At 50.1% G+C, this 23,789-nt stretch overlaps 4 protein-coding genes across 4 annotated transcripts; 2 read left to right on the top strand and 2 right to left on the bottom strand.

Moving 5' to 3' along the window:
• The first annotated feature begins 16 nt into the window (after positions 1-16).
• BJX68DRAFT_233469 (survival factor 1 family protein) lies at positions 17-1,708 on the top strand. The gene is made up of 5 exons (XM_071039626.1): positions 17-179; positions 273-491; positions 556-980; positions 1,028-1,404; positions 1,453-1,708. Exons 1-5 carry the CDS (start codon positions 160-162, stop codon positions 1,549-1,551), a joined length of 1,140 nt encoding a protein of 379 aa, XP_070901065.1. The 5' UTR covers positions 17-159; the 3' UTR covers positions 1,552-1,708.
• A 283-nt stretch (positions 1,709-1,991) lies between these two features.
• On the top strand, positions 1,992-2,615 carry BJX68DRAFT_265160 (uncharacterized protein; the record flags this gene model as incomplete). The annotated part of the gene is made up of 5 exons (XM_071045180.1): positions 1,992-2,044; positions 2,137-2,165; positions 2,214-2,229; positions 2,336-2,423; positions 2,544-2,615. 5 exons carry the CDS (start codon positions 1,992-1,994, stop codon positions 2,613-2,615), a joined length of 258 nt encoding a protein of 85 aa, XP_070901064.1.
• Positions 2,616-4,029: 1,414 nt separating this feature from the next.
• BJX68DRAFT_45893 (dynein heavy chain) lies at positions 4,030-17,710 on the bottom strand. Its single transcript, XM_071049216.1, has 3 exons — positions 17,097-17,710; positions 4,734-17,026; positions 4,030-4,678 (listed from the first exon to the last, which is right to left on the bottom strand). The coding sequence occupies exons 1-3, from the start codon at positions 17,380-17,382 to the stop codon at positions 4,232-4,234; spliced, it is 13,026 nt and encodes a 4,341-aa protein (XP_070901063.1). The 5' UTR covers positions 17,383-17,710; the 3' UTR covers positions 4,030-4,231.
• A 177-nt stretch (positions 17,711-17,887) lies between these two features.
• On the bottom strand, positions 17,888-23,313 carry BJX68DRAFT_274791 (putative RNA helicase/RNAse III; the record flags this gene model as incomplete). Its single annotated transcript, XM_071047729.1, has 16 exons — positions 17,888-18,294; positions 18,347-18,499; positions 18,556-18,741; positions 18,793-19,306; positions 19,364-19,764; positions 19,818-20,891; positions 20,947-21,126; positions 21,297-21,366; positions 21,418-21,419; positions 21,519-22,152; positions 22,205-22,312; positions 22,370-22,635; positions 22,687-22,790; positions 22,838-22,965; positions 23,067-23,185; positions 23,266-23,313. The coding sequence occupies 16 exons, from the start codon at positions 23,311-23,313 to the stop codon at positions 17,998-18,000; spliced, it is 4,284 nt and encodes a 1,427-aa protein (XP_070901062.1). The 3' UTR covers positions 17,888-17,997.
• Between the last annotated feature and the right edge of the window lie 476 nt (positions 23,314-23,789).

Below are 23,789 nucleotides of genomic sequence, written 5' to 3'. Positions count from 1 at the left end.
ATTTCTTCTCTAGCCGCGGAAGTTACAGCCCATCCCCTATGGCGAGCTCCCATTATTCTTTGGAACCCCTTTGGGCCCCGCGCTATCGATTTTCCCAGTCAAGAGCTTTCTCACTGGACCCTTTCCATCTTTCCCCCAACAACCTCCTTTCTGCCCATCATGAATTGGCTCAAGTCCACGTAAGTGCTCCCTTTATTGCCTCTTAATCTGCCCCTTGATTGCAATTGCCCACTGCATTGTACTTCTTGATTTGCTAATGAACTTTCGTGTAGTCTCGCCTCGGTTGCGGGCACGCAGGAACCGATCTATGGCCCCGAGGCCATTCAGCCTGTTTCCCAGCAACAGACAGCAGATACCCCTTATACTGAGCTCACCAAGGACCATCTCCGGTGGCGGGCCTACCAGTATACCAATGTAGAGACCCAGACATACTATGTCATGGCCGACAATGGCACCCTGGTCATGGTTCAGATCATCTACAGCAACATCGCGTGAGCAGCAACCGTCCCGTCAACCGCTAGTTACCACACTTATCTAACGCATAGGTTGATCCAGTGGCATCCACACTACCGCTCAGTTTAATTGCAAGATCTTCAACACCACCGGCGATGGACCCCACATCTGGTTCTCCGACCCGATCTACAACTACATGTTCGACGAGAGCATGCTTTCGTTTGCCGGAGATAACATCTCCCTGGAACTGAACGAGGAGGGAAATGCCTACACCTTCAAGTCTGCTGTCAACGAAGGCTGTCTCGTCAACTTGACCTTCACCCGCGCCTCCCCCGGCTTCGCCATCGGCAAGGACGGCACCACCTACTTCGGAACCGACCCAGAGAACCCCTGGGGTTCCATGCGCCATGCCTTCTGGCCCCGATGCAATGTGGAGGGAACTATCACGACGGGGGACAAGACCTACGATATGAAGGGTCGGGGAATGTTCTCCCAAGCGCTTCAGGGGATGAAGCCCCACCATGCGGGTAGGTTCGCTGATCCTGTACGAATTGACTGTTGCTAACAGGAACAGCTTCGCGGTGGAACTTTATCAACTTCCAGACCCCCTCATTCTCCGCTATCATGATGGAATTCACAACCCCTCCGTCTTATGGGTCAACTCGTGTTAATGTTGGCGGTATTGTCAAGGACGGAGAGATTATCTATGCGGGCACCACCAACACCGCAACACACACAGAAACGACGCAGGATGAGACTAGTGACTGGCCAGAGCCCAAGTCTATCAAGTGGGTGTGGGAAGGCAAGACCAAGGACGGAAAGACCGTTACAGCGGAGGTTGACGGCGCCCTCGGCCCTAAGCTAGACCGCATCGACGTCATGGCCGAAGTACCAGGCTTCATCAAGACTATTGCCGGCAGCGTCGCCGGTACACGGCCGTACATCTTCCAGGTAAGCCCATCTTATTATATAGTAGTTGCGCCGGCTAACAACTTGCAGTACTCCCCTCAACAAAAACTCACCCTGAAGCTCAAGGTCGGCGAAAACGAGTTCACGGAAGAAGGAACCATGTTCTCCGAAGCCACCTTCATCTCCTAAATGCTTCGCGTACATAGCATTCCATGTTTCCTGGGTCTCCCCGGCGTTCGAGTGTCTACTCACTACTTATACGTGCTACGAGAATTACATATTTATAAACCAAGTCGTTTAATACTGCATAATGCCAGTTTAATGCCATGCTATCCATCACTTTTAACTTGCTCATTCAATCCGGCTCTCAATATCAAGATATCGCTCTGAGTCAAACCCCAACGGCCTAGGGCCCTTGTGTTAGACCACATGCCCTGCCCAGTGTTATCCTATTTTCATCTTATAAAAACGCATCTATCATTCCTTCCATTCTTCTTCCCGACTCTCTCAGGTCTACTGCATCTCCGCTTTTCACTCTGAAAGAATATATACAACGCCGTCTTCGCCCCCGTTCCTCTGCTAACTCCAAATTCTACTTCTACTTCTACTTCCCTCTTGATATCCGGAATATGGCGCTCACTCGGCCTGGCTTAGCGACTCTAGCTCGCTATAAGCGGCACCAGTACGTGATCCCAACACAACAGGCTCTACTCAACCGCTCCCCCGCCACACAAAAGCGCCAGACAAGTGTGCTAACAACCACTGTGTCTGTAGCAAGCTGAAGGGCAATATTATGGGCGTTAGTAGGTCTTACCCGCCTCGCTAGAAAATCAGGCACTAACACATATCAGCACGCCCTGCTATTCGGTATGTGGCTTTTCAACATAACACGACGAATTCTTAAGACCTAGAATCCCCTGACCTTCACATTAGGATGATAAGTTTATTTTTAACTAACACTTAGTATCACCAGCCGCCTTGCCCGAAGTGGTGGCGTTTACCGAATTCGCAAAGAAATATACAACGAGATCCGCAAGGTCATTAAAGAACGTCTAACGGAGGTATGCTCACGCCTTTCCCGAATTCTCTCTATTTCTCAGTTATTCTATCTTATTCGCATGGTTCACAGTTTTTTCTTCCTTGAACTATACAAGTATCTTACTAACACCGCTACTGGGCAGATCCTCAGACACATCGTGCTCATACTCGATTCGGCTCGGACCCCGAGAGTCGATAGGAAGGTATGCGTCTAGGTCTAGTGTTGGATAACAAGGCTAGAGCAGGGTTAACATTTCTTTCTTGGATTTAGATGGTCACGACGCAGGATGTGAGTTATTCATTGCCCGCCCATCTTTCCTATCTACCGGCCATTGGGGTCTGCTCGTGCTAGAGTTTGCACAGCTATTACAAATTCTCGAACCGGAATCTTTTATAATCTAGCTGCTAATGCATTTCCTCCGTGAAAATAGGTTTGCTACGCGTTGAACCAAGTACGATCCATCTCCTACCTCCCATATGCTCTATCTGCAATACACGCTGACGATATATTTTAAAATGCAGATGGGAAGCACAATATACGGGTTCTGAAGTGTCTATCCACTTGGTTATCTATCGTTCGGTTGTGTTTATTGGAACGCTAGATTAAGTCCGCTGTGCGGTCGTCGGAGTTACGATTTTGTTTTTCATGGGGAATGTGGTGTTCTAGGTTTACTTTAGTAGCTGGAGTTGGGTGCAACGGCTGGCCTGCTTGGGTATGGAGGTGGGTTAGGGTCTATTTTATGTGTCTGGGCGGTTTGGTCTGTATCGGCGTTCTTCTTTCTCTAATCTTGTCGGTGGATGTCTCTAGAGGTGATGTACTGCTCTGAGAAGACAACCAGAGACTTGAAATTCCTGTATCCTGGCTACCCCAAAGTTACCGCAAGTCCCTAGAGCAGCGACCTGAGAGCCGGAGATCATGTTGTTACTACCGTTATCAACCGCCATCCATCGCTGACGCATATCGTAGCGTCCTTTTGCAAGCTATCTGAGACAACAAAACAGCCCTATTTGACCTCCCCAACTTCCCTCGACTTAAAGAAGCGACTCTGGGCAAGCCAAGCAAGCCTGGACCCCGATTAACTTTCTCGCCGCGTCGTCTTGGGTAAGGTTATCTACTAGGTGCCTAGTGTATATATTCTAGTGTCATGCAGGGTTTAGAAGGAACGATGGAGAGTTCCTACCCTGTACGCTCACCTATCAACTTGTCCAACGAGGAAGGTACAACCCTGGGCGTAGTTCCTGCTCGTTTGAGTACACTGAAAGGGAAGGAACGATGGGATGCCAGGGAGACCAGAGGTCCGTCGTGCTTGCCATATTGGCCCTTTGAGGAGGACCCGGAGTTGTGTGCACCGAGTAGCTCCTTCCTCATTTATGGCAGCAGAATAGGAAACTACGCATGCTGCCGACGGCCGCTCCTTCCTCGCTTTCGAGCTCGATACGTGGGAAGAGTTACGAAAGCTTGACTTCTGAGGCCGCTGGTTGTGCTTTGAGCGACTTGTGTAGCTCTTTTTTTAGAAGGGATGTTAGCCCTAACCAAACCATGCGGCTCAAGATTTCTAAGAGGGCCGCTGTCAGTGCGAGTCAAGTCATCATATTGAACAACATCGTACGTAGGGAGGAATTGAGAATGCGCTAGAAACTGTTTCTTGAAGAAATCTATACTCTAACAGGACATGTAATTTGATAAGAACATGCGATGTATGGGGGATATTACAAAAAAGGCACCATGGACACAAAAAAAGCCGCTCAACGCCAGCGGTATGAACCCAACTCGAACAGGCAAAATGGAACAAAAAAAAGCAAAAATACAAGAAAGTAAACATGCTGCCGCTCAAGAATCGATCATCAACTGTTCCCCTTCATCCAACAACGACGTCACCTTTGCCAGATCCGAAATCATCTTATTTCCATGTCCCACCAGGAGCAGTTTCTCCGCGTTCGCAGGAAGACCTAGGTAGGTGGGAGGCTCGCGCTCTGGGAGGCGATTGACCCAGGCGACGAAGTCGCGCATACCAGTTTCCCCTGGTAGGGTGAGGCACTCATCGTTTTCAACGCCCGAGACGAGCTTGTATTCGTCTTCGAAGGCGGCAGGAGTCAAGAAGTTATGCACAAGGCGCTCAAGCTGCTGGAAGTCTTCGCTGTCGTCAACTTTGCCGCCGTACATTTCTGTCACAAGGGTGCGGATCATTTCCCACGGGAGCTTCTGGGGTGCGACGTTAGAACGGCCTTGGGCAACCGTGTCGACCCAGTGGTCGATGATATAGGCGGAGCATTCGTACTGAGGCAGGTTAGTTATGTTGAAGGATACTGGTAAGTAGGAAGAAGGTACTTACGTCGCTATCGTTGAACTCCCAGAAGCCCTTCCAGCCCAGGCTTGGGGCGTAGCGGAGCCTCTCTTGAACAACGGCGTGAAGGAAGCAGAGCAGGAGGTAAACACGAGCCTTCTCAACAGGCGCTTTGCTGGCCCGCGTACTCAAAGAGGATAGAGAATCCTTCATGTTTGCGCGCACACCAGCAGGCTGCTCGTACATGAGTACACGGGAGGCGCGGATGAGGTTGACTGGAATCTTAGGGCTAGACTCCATGGAAAGGAAGAGCCTAAAGTCCTTGTGGGGCTTGAGCGACTCGAGACGCTTCTCCAGACTTTGCAGCCACGAGGGGGCCAGATGCACGTTCTTGACCAGCACCCAGGTTCCGGCAGAAGCAGCGTTGCTGATCGCTTTGTCAGCACTCTCAAGACCTTCGTTGGAACCCATGGCGATGTTCGCGCAGGTTGCGTGCATTCGCTCGACGAGGGCATCAACCTTGTAACTGGCGTCAAACCCAGGGCTTGAGGCAAGAGAAATAGGTGCAGTTGCCGTGACCTGATCGACGATATCTTTCAGATCCGTGCTTCCCTCGTACAGCTCACGGCCAAAGACGGCAACAATAAACCGCTCGGCAGCTGGCACGAACCTGTCCATCCTGCAAAGCTTGATGAGGAGCAGTGATCGTAGCAGTCGGTCGAACTCCGAGGTGTCCTCGTCCCAGACAGCCGGCACATAGTTCTCAGCCAGCTCTTCATTCAGGAATTGCTCCCATTGTTCAGCACTGACCGATGGGAGATGCGACTTGAAGAGTGACATGTTCGCGAGCCCGTTCATTACCTGTTGTTTGGCCTCAGGATCGGCCGATAGATCAGTTCCCTTCGTTGCCTCATCGAGGATGATATCGATAATGCTCTTGTTCATTGTATAGGGAGCCGCCTGTGCTAGAAGCATGGCCAAGGTAATGCGGTCCTTTTGAATGACACCCAAAGAGGTACGTTGATAGGTAGTAACGAACAGATCTCGAAGAATGATATGGACACGCGCGGCATGATCCTTCTCTTGATTGAGGCGTGGGTTTTCGCGCAGGACCGAGTTGAAGATGTCCACAAAGTATTGCAGGGAGAACTGATAGAAGTGGTTGATATGGTGCAGTTGCTCCAGCACGGCGAACACGGCACTGCACGAGCGAGCGATGATGCTATAGTTGAGAGTGATATTCTCCACCTCGGCCATGACTCCTTCGGTCTCAACCATCTTCTTCGAGATCTCTGCAGCCTCTTTCTTGAGAGTCTCAAGGGTTTCAATAACATGGTCATCATCAAGGATGTTGCCACGAGACTGGTTTAGAGCCTGCAACAGGCGTTTCTCAAGCTTGCGCAGATGGACCTTGAACTCTCCCTGGGCCTTGACAAGGTCGGAGCGTCGCTTGTCGACGTCAGGACGTTCATGCTTCAGCACATCGTTAAGCGACTGGATCTGCAAGCTGCTCTGCGTAACAGTGAAGTTGACAAATGTGGTTCTACTGCAGATATCCGGTGGGAAGGACGCAGAGGGGTCTCTCGTAGAGAGGAAGAGCTTGAATGAGGGCGAGAAATCAATCTCCTGCTTACCGAGCTGGATAAGAACACGGCCACCGGTCTTCTGGTATTCCTTATTGAGAACGTGGTTAAGAACCGGATCCAAATGCTCCGCATCCTGAATGAGGATAGGGTTTCCAAAACGCAGGGCACTCTCAAGCTGCTTGACGAAGGAATCGTCCAAGAAGCTGGTCACTGTAAGTTTCCTGTCTGCGCTCTCTTTTTGCAGGAACTCGGTGACGCGGCCAGAGGGATCAATGATGAGCGGGTATCTGTTGTAGCGTTTCAGGACAATAGCGTTCTCAGTGCAGAGATCATCGACCGGCAGGGAGTGTTCTTGCCAAGCCAGACGTTCATCTGCGTTGGACAAGTATTCAGTGATCGGGTTGTGTGGCTTGAAGCTGATTCCAGACTGAACCAGCTGTTGAACCCAGTCGTCAACCATTGCCTTACGGAATTGCTGATCGTAGAAACCAGCGTAGGCAAGGAAAGCCGCAGCAATGAGAACGTCGCCGACAAGTGTGCTGATTTGGGTTTCGAAGGATTTGCTTCCTTCCTCCCAACGGGTGCGTTCCGATGACAGACTGTCGAGTAAACGTACACTCCTGTCAACCTTGAACTGCACTCTCGACATCTCAGTTTTGATTGCCTGAGTCTCACTAATGAGAGCAGCATACTCCGTCTTATAAGTGGCGATACTGCTCTCAAGATCGTTGATAGTGTTCTCGATAGCTTGCGCTTCGGCCTTCGTCTGCTCGGCTTGTTCCTCAAGCGTGTCGACTTCCTCACGTAGAGGTCCAACCCGATCCAAGATCTCCGAGTAGTTGACCTGTGCTTCGACCCACTGAACAAGAGGACCACACGCCTTACTGGCGCGGTTGACACGCTCGTATGTAAAGTCATCCTGGGAGAGGAATTCTTTCTGCATCTTCAGTCTGTGGTTCCTCGTCATCTGCTTCTCATTATCGTAGTTGACGATGCTTGCGATAAAGTCATCCTTTCGCACGATACCCTGAATTGTCTTCCAGCTATCAACCTTGTGACCAAGCAAAGTACAAACAGCTTCCAGAGCAAGGCGAACGCTGGCCGGCGGATTACCCATAGAACGGACTTCAGTGAGATGCTGACGTTTGATGTTGCTCACACTCTTCTGAGCTTCCGCGACGGCAGGCTCGGCTCTGGCGAGGTCTCTAAGAACGACTTCTTTTCGGGTAGCGACCTCTTTTTCCTGTTTCTCTAGAGCGGCCTGTACCTCTAGCGAGACTGCTTTGCGTTGTTCTGCTTCGCGCTGGTCTGCAACCATGCGCTGCAGCTTTTCATTGGCTTCGGCGTCCTTGTTTTCCAGCTGCGTCTTCTTCTGGGCAAGGCTGACACGAAGATCGCTGACCTTCTCGACAGTGTCTCTCAGCTTCTCAAGACCGACGTTCAAGTGCCTTTGTTGCTCCTCTAGGTCTTCTCGCTTCTCATTGAAGAGCTTGACATATTGAGCGACGAAATCTAAGTAGTGGCGAGGAGTAAGGTACGTTGTCTTCCCTTGTTGCTTCTGCAAGCGCTGGTTGAATTTTTGCAGCGAATAATGTATGTAAACCATGGAGTTTATGACCGTGTCGCGGTGGGAAGCCGGTAAGGTAAGTTCGCGGTACGCCACGGGTATACTATCAGGAGCAATAAAGTTGGCTTTGTCCAGGTCGACTGACTGTGTGAGTTCCGAGCCAACCTGGAAAAGAGCCTGGTCGGACCAGTCTCCCATCCAGTTGAGCACGCAACGGTTGAACAAGGCGGGACTGGTTGCAGCCTTGGATGACAGGCCTTCCTCGGGAGGATTCATGGTGAACACAACATGCAGGTTCTTGACGATTTGCTGGGTGAACCACTTGTAGAGTTCTTCCTGGCTGTCGAGGATAAGACCCTGGCGTTGGGCGCCCTCTTTACAGGCGGTCATCAGAGCGGAGAATTCATCGCCTTCGAACAGACCGGGAACCTCGGCGTTGGCTAGAAGGGTGTTCATGCGTTCAAGGAAACCAGAGTCTAGAACGTTTGACTCGTCCATGATGAAGCAGATCTTCTCGCCCTTGCAACCCGCACGGCGGAGGACATTTCTCAAGTCATCGTCGAAGTCTTCAGAAGAATATTTGCCGTGGACCTTTATCTGGAAGACCTTCAGGCCATTCATCCAGGCAACAAAGCGGGACAATGTCGTCTTACCACTTCCGCTTACACCAATGAGGATAAGGTGTCCTTGAGGCTGACGGAAGACTCGATCAATGCGCAGCGCATGTTCTAAGACGTCGTTGAATAGGACCAAAGGAACATCCACCTCTTCCTCGCAGAAAGTCTTGAGACGCGCCTTGACGAATTCACGGAGCTGCTCCTGCTCCACTGGGACGTAGTTCTTGGATAACCAATTGGAGAAAAGGATTGGTCCCTTCAGAGCCTGTTCGTGGTCAATGGTAGGGAAGTTTTCAAGTGCAATTCGGCGAACAGCATCCGCGGTCCATGCTCTTTCGTCCTCGGTAACGAGACGATCCTGGAAAAGTCGAAGGGCTTCATGTGCCCAGATACGGACCAGACCTTCCACGCTAAGGGTTTCGAGCGGTTTGATGGCTTCGTACACACCGCGGACCCATCGCGTAAGCTCACGAGGAGAGTACACATAGTGAGGCTGTATCTTAGGAGTAAAGCGTGTTTGAGACTCCAAGTAGAACTGCACCATAGCCTTAGTGAAAGACTCGGAATAACCACGCAACAACGGGAGAATTTTGAGGACCGCAGAATTGAACGTTCCGTAGATTTGGTTGAGCGAAATTTCACCAGGATAGTCAACCATGACCAACGGAGAATGACGGAGGAAACGCTCAGCGAGAGGCGTACGTCCTGCATCGGTGGGAGGGTTACAGGCGCCGACAAATTGGATACGGTCCAAGGTAACCCAGGTCTTGTCGGAGGTTCTCCAGAATCCATTCTGCTCCACAAGTTGACGCAGGAATGAAATCGCGCGCTGGGTTCCGTATCGATCGGGGGCAGGCAAGTTGATTTCATCGCAGAAGATGACCAACCACCGACCAATCTGGCTGGGGGACATGATGACGCCGTTCAGTGTCTTCTTGTACTCACAGTACTGCTCGAAGGTCTTGATGAGGAGGTCTGGAGTTGTGGCGCTAGAGAAGTTAAGACCAACAACCTCCATATTTGGCAGTTTGCGGAGAGCGGCGAACAGCGTCATGGTTTTACCGGAACCTGGAGGACCGCAAAGCAGCAATGGTTTATGCTCTGCAAGCCACGAGTAGAGAACATCCTCGTGACGGACCGTGTCCACTGTGGGAATAACCACATCGGTCTGCGTGATGGAGTGGGTGTTGATGTCGATTGACGGAACTTGAGATTGCCAGCTTGTCCAGTCAGCTTTGGGAAGAGTTACATCGAAATCAATGAGAGAAGCGTTGCTCTCAAGCGGTAGGTCAATCGTGGTTAGGCCAGACACGAATTCGCCGAAAGTCTTGCGGTCGGCAAGAGGACAGTCTCCAGTGAAAGACCAGACAAGAGCGAGCAGGAGCTTCTTGGAGACATAGGACTCAATCTGCTCGAACTCAAGGGGGAAGTCAACATGCTGGATGTTGTATTCAAGGACATTGCGGCAAGCCTTGTTCAATAGACTGAACATGGTGTTGAGGGCGCGTATTTCGGTGAACTCCATAATATGGTTGTACTTCATGGCTTCTTCAAGAGACTTGAGGACAAGCTCATCAGTCTGCAGGAGCTGTTGAAGTATGGTTGATAGCATGTTCTGGCAATCCTGAGTCTTGACGGCACTTTGGCCTGCGGGCGCGCTATCATCATCCAAGTCCTCGAAGGTCTTCGTCTTCAGGGACTGAACATAGTTCTCAATGACCATTGAGGGCGTCACGGTATCTTCGTTGAACCAAACCATACCGCAACGACTGACGGTAGCCAAGGTGGCGTACTTGAGACTCTCGACTTCGAACATGACGCGAACATTGGAAGGCAAATTCAGACGTTCACCATTCGGGAGAGTCAGTAGCTTGTTGTCGTCGAGAACACTGTTCAAGTTTTCAACCCACTCCGGGTCAACATCGCCGTCAAACACAATCCAGTGCCGTTTTGTGTCTTCACCACGGAGGTTGTCCACGATCTTCCTCAAGATACCAGTGAAGAGACCGTCGGTCCATTCTCGTGTAGTGCTGTCCAAGCTACCGTACAGTGCCTCCTTCGACATGACCTTGGAGTCAATAATATGAGAAACTCCTTCGACACCCTCAACGCGCTGAAGAGCCTGGAGCAAGATCTTCCAAGCGGATGACTTTCCAGATCCAGATTTGCCGACCATCATGACACCGTGGTGGATGCTCTGGATTTGATACAGCTGCAGAGCCTTTGTAATCCACATTTCACTGTCGACAAAGTGCTGCTCGCGGGCGATCTCTTTGATGGCAGCGGTAAGCTTCTCATAGTTGGCCGGGACGTATTCCACACCAGCAAAGTCTTGTTCCTGAATCTGTAGCATGGTGGTTACATCTTCGCGGACCAACTTGGGAGCAATGGTCTCTCGAAGACTCTGCACAATGATCTGAGGCTCCACAATCTCGTCGGGTCCAAGGTCACCGTCTGTATTGGCGATACGGGCACGCTTGAGACCTCCTGAACTAACGAGCACACTCTTTAGGGCACGCAGACCAAAGTCATAGTGGGCTTGCTTTGACAGCTGAGTTGAGCAATGGTCGAAGAATGGCACCGTCTGTTGTGACAGTCGCTTGGCTTGCTTGAAACCTTGCGAGAACAGCATGACTTCGGTAATCAGCTCCTTGTCTGGCTTCGACATTGCAACGCTTCTGAACAGCTTTTTCAAGTTGTCGGGCAGGTTGGATCGACCAGCATAGCCAGGGTTCATGGTGATGAAGATACCGGTATTCGGGTTGACGCTCAAGCGCCTTCCCACCAGCTCAATTTGACTCTTGTCATCGGTTTCTCCGATCCTTAGACCGATCTGAATGTTCTGAATTTGTTGAGAAACGGCCGAAAGAATACGCTCTTCAAGACGGTTGAACTCGTCGAAACAACCCCACGCACCAACTTGACAAATACCGAGGAAAATACGGCCCATGGCCTGGAAATCGAATGTGTCGTCACAGCAGAAGACGAGAGTAAAACGACCAAGTTGAAGACCCAGGGCCTTGACGGATTCCGTCTTTCCTGTACCTGCAGGACCATAAGGAGAACCACCAAGTCGTTGACACAGAGCCTGGGTAAGGGTGAGGAAACAACGGTCTGTAAGGGGCGTGCGGACAAGGCGTTCGGGAACACCCAGGTACTCGAACCCATAGTTCAGCTTGGCGTTGGCCATGTGAACATACAGGCGCTGCAGAAAGTCGCCATCGGCTTGGTAGACGTAGCGCATCTGTAGCAGCCAGAGATAGTGTGCTGGAGATGTGGCATTCGAGGCTATCAGTTTGGAGATAACATCGCGCTGATGGACGAACTCCGTGATGAGATGCTCGCATTTCTTTCTGGCAATTGCATCCAAATCTCCCAAGACAGTGACTGCTAGCAGTTCAAGCACCCTGACCTGAGCCTCGTAAAGCGCAGGGAGGTTAGTGCCACCGTTCTCCAGTGACTTTTGTACTTCATTTGTCCACACGACTTGACTAGCAAGAACGACAATCTGAGCAGGGTAGTTGGCGATGAAGTCGTCGAAGGCGGTGCGGTCGACTTCCGATGAGTTGTAGAGTGGCTCGAACTGCTCAACGGCTTCACCGAGGAGCTCTGCGAGCGTTGACTTCATGTTGCTTTCAAGAGCACTTAGCCAGTCATTAATCCTAGGGGTCTTGAGAAGGTTGACTTCTTTCTTCAGTCTAACTTCTTCGCCCTCCTTGGACGTGAAACCGACAATGTTGCTGTTATCATCCATAAGAACGCCTGAGAGACCAGCAAACATTTTCTTAAAGTGCTTTGCGACGCGGAAGATATCGTTGCTGTTACCGATAATCTCGAGGAGATCCTCGTCACCGACAAAGTAGAACCGGGGGAAAGAGACACGTTCCCGTTCCAGATATTCACCAAGAGCCTTCTGGATCTTGTTGAGCAATTCTGCCAGTCGCTCTAGGGACTTTTGAACCCCATTGATAGCGAGAACGTCAAGCACGAACGGAGACTTGTATACCTTCTTCATCACGGCGAAGAACTCGGAATTGATGTTCTGGAAACGGCTGGATTCCAAGGGCAGGAGATGTTTAATATCAGCATTGCCGGTGAAGACACCTTCGAGATAAACCCATTGTCGTTGGACGTCAATCCATACATCGAAGAGGACATGGACGCGGTTCAACTTGTCCTCCCAGGAGGAAGCATCCTCCTCAAATTCCTTGTAATAAGGTGAATGCCTCATGGCTTGCAGGGAGTTCAGGTTCTCGCTGCACTTGGCAAAAAGATCGTCGAAACCGCGGATCAAACGGCACTTGTTCTGGTAGTTGACAAGGTCGAGAGAATAATTTTGCCAGGTCTCGCGAACGGACTTCAAGAACTCTTCGAGCGCCATTTCGCCCTGGGCTTGTGCGATGATATTCCGGATAATCGTCTCGCTAGACACGAGTTGCAGATCCCAAACGTCTCCAAGGGTAAGAGAGACCAGAGAAAACCTCTGCCCTGGTTTGAGGGCTTTGTAGATCTTTAGCCAATGTCTTTCTCGCACAGCTTCCGATTTCATATCCGAGAGCAGAGGATTAACCTTCAATAGCTGACGAAGAACATTCTGAATGTGCTCAAAGGCAGCGTACTGGCGCATTCGACTGGGCATCTCTTTGGTCATCTTGATAAGACTGTCGATAGACTGGCGTAGTTTCCTCGGCTGGACGCTAGTCCAGAGTGTATCCCTAAGGTCATTGAGACTCTTCCAGATAGTCGAAAGAGCCGCCCACACAGACATAAAGTCCTGGACCTCCTCCAGAATTGCAGGAAGAGAAGATTCCGCACTTGCAGGGAGATCAAGGGCCTCCTTTGCCTTGGATACCATTTCAAATTCAGACTGGAGGGATTCGAGACGTGCCTGGAAGGAGCTGAGAGAGCGAGAAGCCTCTTCCGGTGGAATAGTGCCGGACACAGGCTTTTCCTCATTCCACTGCGCAATGACTTCGGCGATCTTGTCATTGATGACCTTGTCCTCGGCGACGATCTTCGCTCGTAGACCTTCGGTCTGATCCTGAACAATCTTACTCTTGCGAGCAAGAAGTTCGTTGAGAGCCGCCCATTCGCCATCGACGTTCTCAACGTGAAGCCAGTCGTTCGGGAATTGATAGCGTTGGCGGACAAGCGTGGCCTGACCTTGCCTAAAGAGATCGACTTCAGGCTCCCAGACCTTTGCCTTACGCTTGCACTGTTGAACGATTGTGATAAAAGAGACAGCGTGGGCCGTAGAAGCGGCTTCCAACGTCTGGCCTTCCAGGTCTCTTCGAGCAGTGGCAATTTCGGAGTGGACTTCTCTCATGCGGTTCCCAAGCTTGGAACCGAACTTGAGCAGGATTTCGTGTTGCCATTGGTCGTACTTTGCGTTGACCTTTGTTTGTACTTGCTCGTAGTCGATCTTGATGTTGCCAAACGACCGGCTGACTTCTGATGTGTCGAAGGTGGCTCGGCTCTTGCGAATTTCTTGCAGGAGCTGAAGCCACTGAGATAAGTCATCGCCTAGTATGTCATAGACCTGCTCAGACTGCAAATCCCAAAGGGACTGAAATTGCAGCCACTTGTCCACATACTCGGACACCGCCTTGAGTCTAGTCTCAATAGCAGTGTAAACGAGTTGCAGTTCCTCAGTGCAACGCTGTGGAAGGTCAGCGAAGCATGACTCCGACAGTTGCACCTTTTGCACTTCAATAGAGATCGAGTAACGGGATGCCTTGATTTTCTCCAGGTTGCAGATTACGCCGAGCCAAGCGTCAAAGTGAGAGAACCAAGTGGCACGAGCAAACTGGAGAGGCGGGTCAAGATGAAGTAGCTGATTGCGCATGGAGATTTCGTGAGTAAGCTCTGGGAATTCAATGCGGTTTGTGAGGGCCTCTCCCTCGCTTGCTCCGTTAGCCAATTGCAGATACTGCTGGCCGTTTCTCGCTTCCTGGAATGAGTTGGTCCAATCACGAATCGCCTTGTGCAGCCGCTCGCTGAGGATAGCCTCAATCTTCTGGTTCAGATGGTGCACCCAGTATCCTAGGTTGACGTAGTTCTCCAGGTTCAGCTTGTCGACGGCAATCTGAATCGCGTCGAGGCGTTGTTTAAAAGCAGAAAGCTCGTACGGGCAGGTCTTGAGTTCAAGAACCGCTTTTTGAATGGTATCATTGATAGACACCAGCACCGCAGTCTTATGCTGAAGAACGGAAGCTGAGCCTGCGAACTCTCGTACAAACTGGACATGCTTGCTTTCACCTCTACCAGGAATCACCGAATCGATGGCGCCGTTAGCCAAGCCCGCTTGTTTCACGTGCAACTCGTATGAGTGAACGAAAGATTCCCATCTGAGAGGGATTCCCTTCACAATCATGCTTTGTGTATCATTGATGTATCCATTCAACAGGATCGCAACATCCGTCATTGTCAAGATCAGACGGTTTGTTTGAAGCAAGGTACGGACACTTTCCATCAAGCTGATAGCGTACGGGTACACCCTCTTAGCCTCTTTCGAGATGTTGCTGACAGCATGAGGGACCTGAAAATTGAGCCAGATGAGGTTCCGAACTTCTTTGAAGAGTGCGATTATCTGAGCATCGAAGTTGACGGCGAGATCCAAGGTGTTTCCTGCGGCCCTGTTGCGAACGATGTTGAAAAGTCGACCGGAGATCGTGATATGCCGTCTTTGCACATCGTGCAACCAGGATTCAAAGACTGGGCGGGTATCCAACTTCCTTCGGAAAAGCGTACCCTCTGCCTGAAGTTTCTGGCCTTCAGAATGCAAGTGCCAGTCATCTCCCAGTACATCAGCGACCTTTTTCAGGTACCCGTCTAATTGACGCTCAATCTGGCGTGCCCAAACGATGGCACCCGAAACAGGGGGAAGATCGCGCAACTGAGCCATTGCATGGGCTTCTGAATGACCATACTGCTGCTTAAACCGCTCGTGTAGTGCAGAAATATCTTGCTTGACGTTATCAATGAGCTGGGTCTGGTATTCGGCAATGGCACCGCGAATCTTGGGTCGGACTAGAAGGGCGTTGAATTTGGAAAAAACGCGAAACATCTCATTCGCATTCTTTGCTGTTGCCAGACGGTCACGTAGGCGAGCGATGATCGAGTTTTCGACTCGAGATGTTCGCTCATTGTAAGCAATCTCCTCTAGGATCCAGTTCTGTGTTCCCACTGGAGAGACATCTAGCACATCGATATTTTTCAGAGCACCGTAGGCTTGCACGACCTCTTCAACGGCATCCACATCACCGATTTCCTCAACAATCACAGCACCGTCAGCTCCTGCTCCCGCTGCGGCATCTCCAGCAGAAGTGCTCTTCGGGCCAAGGACATTTGCGATGGTCCTTTGAAGTTGCTCGTGGTTGACACGGAAGGTGTTGATGTAGTTCAATCGTTCTTGGGTCTTCTCGTGACGAGCATTGATCTTGATAGGAATGAACTTCTCATTTCGTCGACGAGTGGACTCACGGGCAACATTTGTAAACTCCTTGAGATTTTCGTCCCAGGTCTTCCAGATGGTATCGGTGATCTTGATTAACGTACGGAATTCGCGGAAATCGAGGTGCAAGATGGTCCGGCCATTGAGTAAGGAATGGATACGCGCGTCCAGATCGCCTGAGATGGCCTCCACGAGTGCAAGAGCACGCTTGATGGGGTAGGGGCAGATTTTCAATTTCTTGTTCAGGTGATTAAAGATTAGGGTAAGCGAGTCTCGGACTTTCTGAAGGTTAGGGGCAGAGAGGAGTTCGTCGAGGGGGAAATCACGCATCAGTTGGTTATACTTCTGAACTAGATCAGTTGCTTCGCGCAGACCAGTGTCGGCAACGAAACTGAGGGTAGCTTGGTAACGTTTTGCGTGTCGGAGGATGTCCATAGTCAACACAACCCCATCACCGCGCAGCTGGTCTTCGATACCCTCGAGCGCAGTCTCCATAGACAGCCAAAAGTTGATCTCCTGAGCCGCTGATCCGCTGTCCGCGTCACGAGACATTTTGGTAATGGTCTGAATGGATCTGATCCATGCGTTCACATTATTCTGGATGCTGTTAATAAAGGCACTGCTCTCTAACAGCGTAGAATCAATGAAATCCACTGAAGGCTTAACGCCCCGCTTCTCTGCTTCCATCAGAGCGTTTTGTACCACTTCATGAACGGGCAGGTTCAGCGCAGGAATCTCAACATTCTGCTGAGCGTGCAGAAGCAAAAGTTCCAGCTCCGCGAATTTCTTCTTGGTACCGGGAACTCCAGTCTTAGCATCCGTATCAATCTTCGTCTTTGTAGCGCCTTCTTGGTTGCGAGTATTGGCTTCGAAATACGGGCTAAGTCCGTGGTGAACTAGCAAATGCAGGATCTCGAATGGCGAGAGCACAGCGCCTTGCTGCGCCTGCGTGTTATTGAGGGATGCCGGACCGGGAAGGTTCATAACCTGGATTTGGGAGGATATAGGCAGTGACGGATCGATTGCAGTGGGCCGTTTGATAAAAGCTACCGACGCGACAGTGGTCGACGAGGACGAGATTTCGGTCGATAGGGTATAGACATACTGGGCGACGGACACTGAGAATACATCACCATGTCAGTACTTTTCTCTTTATCGGCGCAAACACAGTAAGCAGTTTTCACGTACCCTCGCCATCCACAGTTCCGTTCGCATCTTCCGAAGCGACGAGGTCTTTCTGTACATAGAGCGCGACCTGTGACTCTGACGCAAACCGCATACACCTCTGCGCAGTCTCACTATACTTAGACTTCGACAGAAGACTGCCAGTGTTCTCAAGCTCGCTTTTCAGCGCGCCCAACGTCACCTGCAGCACATCGACTAGGTACTGCACGACAGTCTCTGGGTCGACCAAAGGTCCTTGGGATATGGCGGTGGGTACACCGTCAGGTACCCCGTTAGAGGCGACCTCCATCGCGATTATCTATGGAATGTAACCCGACTATGTCATCGATAGGCAAGTCCGGAGGTATTATGCGCGTTCTATAAAGGTAAATGGTAGGTAGCGAACTAAGGAACACTTCGCGACGACAGGTTGTTGAGGCCGCAACAATCGATACGGAGTGGGATAAGAGCGGCGGCGGTGGTAGCTCCGAACAGGCGACGAATATGGCGAATATGTTGAAGCGCTAGAAGCGGAGAACGGAAAAGAAAGATTAAATAACTATTGTCCGTCCGACAAGTCGTCCGGCTGTCTATCAAGGTGCTACCTGTCCAGAGGTTGCGTTGTGTTCGAAGCGGTGATATGGCACTGGGAGACGCGGCAGACTCAAGAGGCGTGTTTTTTTGGTTGCTTTCAGGGGGGAAATGGCGCTAGTCCTGCCCTAGACTAGTGCCCGGCCACGTCCTTTGGTTCCTGCTTCCACGTGACCAAAACCGTTGGCTTTACTTTGGGTCTCTCCGCCGATTCACTTCATAGCTCACTCTGACTTTCCACATTCCAACATTTTCACATTTTATCCAGTATTGTCTTTACCTTGGTACAAAACCCGTTAGCTCCTCCGGGATCATGATACTAGATCATACTATCTCAGATTGCTGTTCCAGGATCGATCTCTTGGGTATCCTCCTTTTCCCGACAATTGCAGTTAAACTTGTCCTGGAATTCGGCCTGGCCAATATCCCCCAAAATCGCCAGCGCCTTCTCACTCGCTTTGATCTTGGCGTAGCGTCCAGATGAAGCAAGGCCCTCAGCGATAACAGAATCATGAATCATCACGGCGGCTAGAACACGCGGGAGCTCTCCATCTACAGCAGGTATTTCGCCTGCCTTAAGGCAATAGTCTGTGCAGCCAAACTCGTTTGCCAGTCGGTTGTGTAGGAATGTCTGTGGCATGATTAGATGTTGTGTCATCGAGATATTCTGGGCAGGTGCTTACCGTCGGGTGTTTGTTTGCAAAGGTATCGTAAATGGCCATGTCCTCAAAGTATGGCTTCACGTGTCGTTTGTAGAAGTCTTCGACCACGTTGAAATCAAAATTCGAGTCGACAAACACTGCGCCGAGGTATGCCTCTACCATATCTGGCAGACACTGATTACTGATGTCAGGGAACATAAACATTAACACAATAAAATGGCGAAGCGTACCTTTGGCGGATCAGTGGTCTCGGTCCAGAAGTTAACCACGGTTTCGTGTTCCAGCTCGGCGGCCTCGATTTCTTCTACATAGTTGGATATCTGAGACTGCAATGGGTTGCTGAAATGTCTGAGATGCTTGTGGAGCTTGAGTTTCACTGCCAGAGCTCCGAGGAACTTGTTGGAGACCATAGCCATCTGCGCGACATTTAGTACCCTCCTCACAAAACCCTAGCATAGGAGTCCTGCCTTGTGCTCTGTAAGCCATTGGGGGTCTCTGTCCGGGTATCGGGCGAATAAGTCCTCCACACAAACCATGTCGAACAAGGAATCTCCGAGGAATTCCAACTTCTGATAGCATGGTACAGTGGCCCAAGCCGCAGGGAAAGAAGGATGCGTGAAAGCCGAATGAAGAAGCCTTGGGTAATTGAAGCGGTAACCGACTTTCTCTTCAACTAGTCGAGCAAGCTCTATCTCAGACCCAGTCACGCTCTGAGTCTGATATTTGGGCATAGTATAGATCGAAAGGTAATCTTTCCAAGTTGAAGCTTCGTGGTCTTGGTTGTCGACGAGGATGGTCACAGCTTTGACAGCCATATCAAAACGGTGCTCAGCGCCACCTGCGAGTACAGACGCTCCGATCACAGCTTCGCAAACATCCGCAATTGTCTTCTCCGCGAGGTGGTGTTTAGCGGAAGCGAGAAGTTTCTTGGACAAATCTCTGCCTTTTATTTGAGTAAGGCCTTCCGGGTACCAAGTGTGTCTATGAAGAGTAATCAGCGTTGCCTCGCTTAACACAGCATGAAGAATGAGCCGGTACCTTGAGAATCCTTGACTGCGGATGTACCTGTAAAGCTCTTTTTTGACCGCAGTGTTGAACAGATTCTTGTTGCAGATAAGACACATTCGCCTGACGTGGTAGTCGAATTCATCATCATCAGGGTACTGCGCAAAGAGTGAGATTGAAGTTGCCATCTTGAGGAAGCAGTCACCCAAGAACTCAAGACGTTCGTAGTTCTTTCCCATCCCTCTTTGGAGGTGAATTTGCTGGGCCCGATGCTCCTCGGTATTATCTGAATCTTTCGTAAAAGCTTCAAGAGCAAGCTCGGGTGACACCACCAGCTCAAGTTCGCGGCAAGCTTCTATGGTGATTAAATAGGCGTCGATCCTTGTAATAACAGCGGGAAAAGCAAGGCAGGAAGCGGCAACTGATGAAGGGATCTGTGATCTTGTCAGCCCACGCAATATCAGCATTTATCACCTTAGTGGCTTACCGCCGAAACCCTCAACGGCTCTAGACAGATATAGCACTTTGTTGCTATCTTTTTCTCCGGATCTGTCATTTTATCCAGCATGTTTCGTCTCAAGCGGACCAATTCTGCTCTCAAGACTGGCTGGTCCCAATTGCATTTGGCCAGAAACTTAGCTCGCGAATTTTTGGATAAGCTGATACAGTAGTTCATGATACTGTTCATATATCGACGACGGGGCACAAAATCAGGAGGAGGATCCGAAGGCTTCAGACTCTGGTCAACTTCTAGAGTGAAAAATCGACAACGCCCATCCCACGGATCGAACACAAACCGATCACACAGGGTGCTCGGTGCCACATCCTCTGGGAAATCCAGCTCGTCATTGTCATTCACTAGATGAACAGTATCCCAGTCGATATATTCTGCCGAGTCAATGTCGCTTGCGGGAGCGCTTTGCACATTTGTTGGCGCGAGCCAATATGGCATATTCGCAGATTCGCAGCTGTAGGTTTTCTGGAACACATCACGGAAGACGCGCAATGTAAACTCAGTAAGAGAGCCAACTTGCTCGACCGAAATTGCGCAGGTCTTCTCCAAGGGGATGCAATGAACCATAGTCTCTATATCATCTTCCTCAAGGAATATGGGAAACTGGGGCATGGCGGTTAACTCCTCCCGAGAGAGTAAGACTAGGTTCACCAGCTCCCGGGCGAGTGGCTGAGTAGGCCTGAATGTTATGACAGTTGCATGAAATGTGTCCACCAGCGTGCCGCGTCCAGAAGCCCAGAGTGATGGCTTCAGCAGCATGTCGTATTGATTAGTCTTCTTGGAGGTGATAGCGAGCTTAGCATTTCTCATAGCGGGCAGACGCCTATGATAAGCGGAGTTGAAATGGTCATCAATAAGCTCATGCTTCCGAAGCATGATGCAGGTATCGAAAGCCGCTGATCGTTTTGCGGTTGACTTGTTCATTGCCGGACTGCCGGTAAGGCCTCGGACAGGAGACCTTTCCGGGAGTATAACCTCACAAACAAACGTATCATTGACAGGAAGTACCACATACGTAACCTGAGCTGACAGGTCTCCTTCGTATTGCTGTGTGGTAGATGGTTAGGCCTATACGCGAAGCCAGATCCCAGATAATACTTACCAGTGAACTTGCATACCTTGCTAGAACAGCTAGTGCAGAGTGGTAAGTCAATCGTGCGCCTGAGCTCTTGATGGTATACGCTCTTTCGACTTCGTCTGAGGGTGACGAATTCGAGACCCAGTCGTTGCCCTTCAATATTCGGTCTTCTGGGAGTGATTCGCAAAACAGTTTCATTATGTTCTTTTCATCAAGTTAGCTTAGCGAGGTTGTGTCGGCTTGGGGCGAGCTTACTTCGGCATCTCGGACTTGTTGAAGTCGGTCCTCTTGTTCACGGTTGTACCTCTCGATCAAACTCGCATACTGATTTCCGTTCATCAGCCCTGTAGACCTTTGTATCTCCAAGGACATACCGTAGAGTTTGACTGCCGAGCACGACCCCGGCTTTGAACGTATTGTATCATTGTGTTGAACAGGTTGAATCTAATGGGTCAGCACTTCAACTAGGGTTGGTGCCTTGATAACATACCGTACGACTAGGTTACAGTCGGCAATGTCAAGCCCTTCTTCAGCCACCGAAGTAGCAAACTACTGATAGTCAGAAAGTGCGCACAATTTGCCGCCGCATCTCTTACCAGGCAGTTTATCTCCCCGCTGCGAAATTTGACTAGGGCTAGGAACTGCTGACGAAAAGAGATATTTGCTCCAGTCACATCATCAGACCGCGCTCCGATTAGCAGCCCAGGGCGTATCCGAGGTACCCCTAGAACGTTAAAAAGCTCCAACAGCATGAGGGCAGTGTAGCGCATTTCTGTAAAGACGATGCACTTAGTGTCCGGATTTACTTGAAAGTGTTCTGCGAGTTTCTTCCGTAGGAGCTGCACCTTCGGGCTTAGCTCCCCTGGCTCATCTGGGTCATTGAGTGTATGGGTACTGGCAATGTCATTGGCTTCTTGTAGTCGCGACATCTCCTCCTGCGATTTCCCCTCCAGCCTTGGAAGCACGCTAGCTGAGAAGACCTGCTTCCATATCCCATCTGAGCACCACCTACCGAGCTCTGAGCTAGCACGCCAGGCAAATCTGAATGCAGACCTTAGGTCCTCGATGTCGCCAAATTTACTCTCCAAAAGATTGCACAGCTTTGTTCCAAAAGGAGATGGAAGTTTATTATGGATCCACATCTCCTCTTTTGGGCGTTGGATAAATGAGTGTATCTGGGACAGTTCAGAGGCTGTGGCGATTTTGCTGTCCAAAAGCTCTTCCAGCTGCCTATGAAGAATCAGCTGATGCCAAGTTAGGTTATGGTACATCTATGCCCTACATAGCGCCATCGACAATGTCGCCCTTTGTGTCAATTGGAGATGCGGTCATTCCAAAAATCCTCGGCCGTTTCGAAAGTGTCACTTGGTGATATGAGTCTCTAATAATCCTAGACAGGGAAGAAAATGTCAATTAGAAACATCCGGACCTGGAGTCAATTCCTCACCTAGCATAAGCATGATGCTTCTTTGTATGATGAGCCTCGTCGAAGATCAGAAGATTGATCTGTTCCATTTTGATGTGGGCATGAAGCAGGCATAGATGCAGAATTTCCGCTGTACAAACAATGACCATGTACTTTTCGAAGCATTCATCCCATGTCTCCTGGCTCCAAAAATCGGTACCAAGGGCTCCAAAAATGTGGCCAACGTTGGAATCTAGATTGTTCCTCAGAACCCCTGCTTGTTGGTAGGAAAGAGTGACACTGTCAACCTGTTGTTCTCGTCAGCTTCATGAACATCAAGCGCGGCTTCAATGACAGACCAAGAAGAATGAGATTCTTCGTGGTTTCCCTTCGGCACGGTCATTGAGCTCCTTTTCGATTGTGTACTTTAGTAGAAGGACGGCTATCAAGGTCTTTCCGGCACCTGTGTATGATTAACCAGCTGTGCATGACCTCAGGAGGTGGGTGTACCTGTTGCCAGAACCGCAATTGTGTTCTCAGTTTTGGCCCTTTCGAACAGCTCTATCTGGTATTCTCGAGGGTCCAGCGTGCCTTGCTCTTGGTCTTTGGCGAACAGCTTAGCCGTGGAGACCTGAGCCCTCAACTTTCTCATCACAGGTATCCGCGCGCTTAGCGAGTCTGCCAATGCATTAGTCCTCCATGTAATCAGCTATGAGGACCGTAGGCTATCGTTACTAACAGTGCTTCGAAGTTCGCTTTCTGGGTCTGTCGGCGCTGAGAGACTTCTTGGGCAGGGGAGATGATTTCTATCCGGGACTCATCCGAGGAGGATTGATCTCTTTCCTGAATGGAACCTTCCTGCAATGAGCTGTTAGTAGGGCTGCAGAAGGGCTCAATAAGGACTGAGCCTTGAGTGAGGTGTTAGAAGCTAGACTCACCAAAGAGCCAGATACAATAGTAGAGACGATGGTCGATGCGTCCCCCATGATGAAATCTATACGCAAACGGTCCGGACGCAGATGTTGAACTGGGCTGCAGATCACTAAGCGTCAATCAAGAATGGAATTGTAGGAGGAATCGAAGTCGAGTAACAGAAAAGAAGGGTTGGGTTTAGGACCTTAGAAAGGAGCGGTAAAGGAAAAGAAGGAAGGAACTTTGGTTTAAGTGAATGAAGTGAGAACAGAAGATGCCATATTTTCCTGTCGATTGTCGGCAGGTTACTTGAGTACATTGACATAGTACGCAAACACTGAAGAGCAAACGGTCGAATGCAAAAACCAAACAAGCCCCTGGCAACGGTTTTGCAGTTAGGATATATATTTATGTCAAGGGCTTCTGATGCAGCTTATGCTTATATTTATTTATTCAATAAAGAGCCTTTCATTCAGAGTCAACCTACATGTTTTATCATGATCTGTTTCGACAAGAACTTGAGAGAAGGCTCAAAACAGAAGAGATATGA

The sequence above is a fragment of the Aspergillus pseudodeflectus genome, assembly GCF_044049435.1.
Source record: "Aspergillus pseudodeflectus strain CBS 756.74 chromosome Unknown BJX68scaffold_13, whole genome shotgun sequence".
Lineage (NCBI taxonomy): Eukaryota > Fungi > Ascomycota > Eurotiomycetes > Eurotiales > Aspergillaceae > Aspergillus > Aspergillus pseudodeflectus.
This window is presented reverse-complemented; position numbering and strand designations above follow the sequence as displayed.

Excerpts from the sequence above, each read along its gene's own strand:
- BJX68DRAFT_233469 (XM_071039626.1), top strand. The coding sequence starts at position 160 with ATGAATTGGCTCAAGTCCAC. Across the intron at positions 981-1,027 it reads GATGAAGCCCCACCATGCGG|CTTCGCGGTGGAACTTTATC; the intron begins GTAGGTTCGCTG and ends TAACAGGAACAG. Across the intron at positions 1,405-1,452 it reads CACGGCCGTACATCTTCCAG|TACTCCCCTCAACAAAAACT; the intron begins GTAAGCCCATCT and ends AACAACTTGCAG.
- BJX68DRAFT_45893 (XM_071049216.1), bottom strand. The coding sequence starts at position 17,382 with ATGGAGGTCGCCTCTAACGGGGTACCTGACGGTGTACCCACCGCCATA. Across the intron at positions 17,027-17,096 it reads CGGAACTGTGGATGGCGAGG|TGTCCGTCGCCCAGTATGTC; the intron begins GTACGTGAAAAC and ends ATGTATTCTCAG. Across the intron at positions 4,679-4,733 it reads GGGAGTTCAACGATAGCGAC|TACGAATGCTCCGCCTATAT; the intron begins GTAAGTACCTTC and ends AACCTGCCTCAG.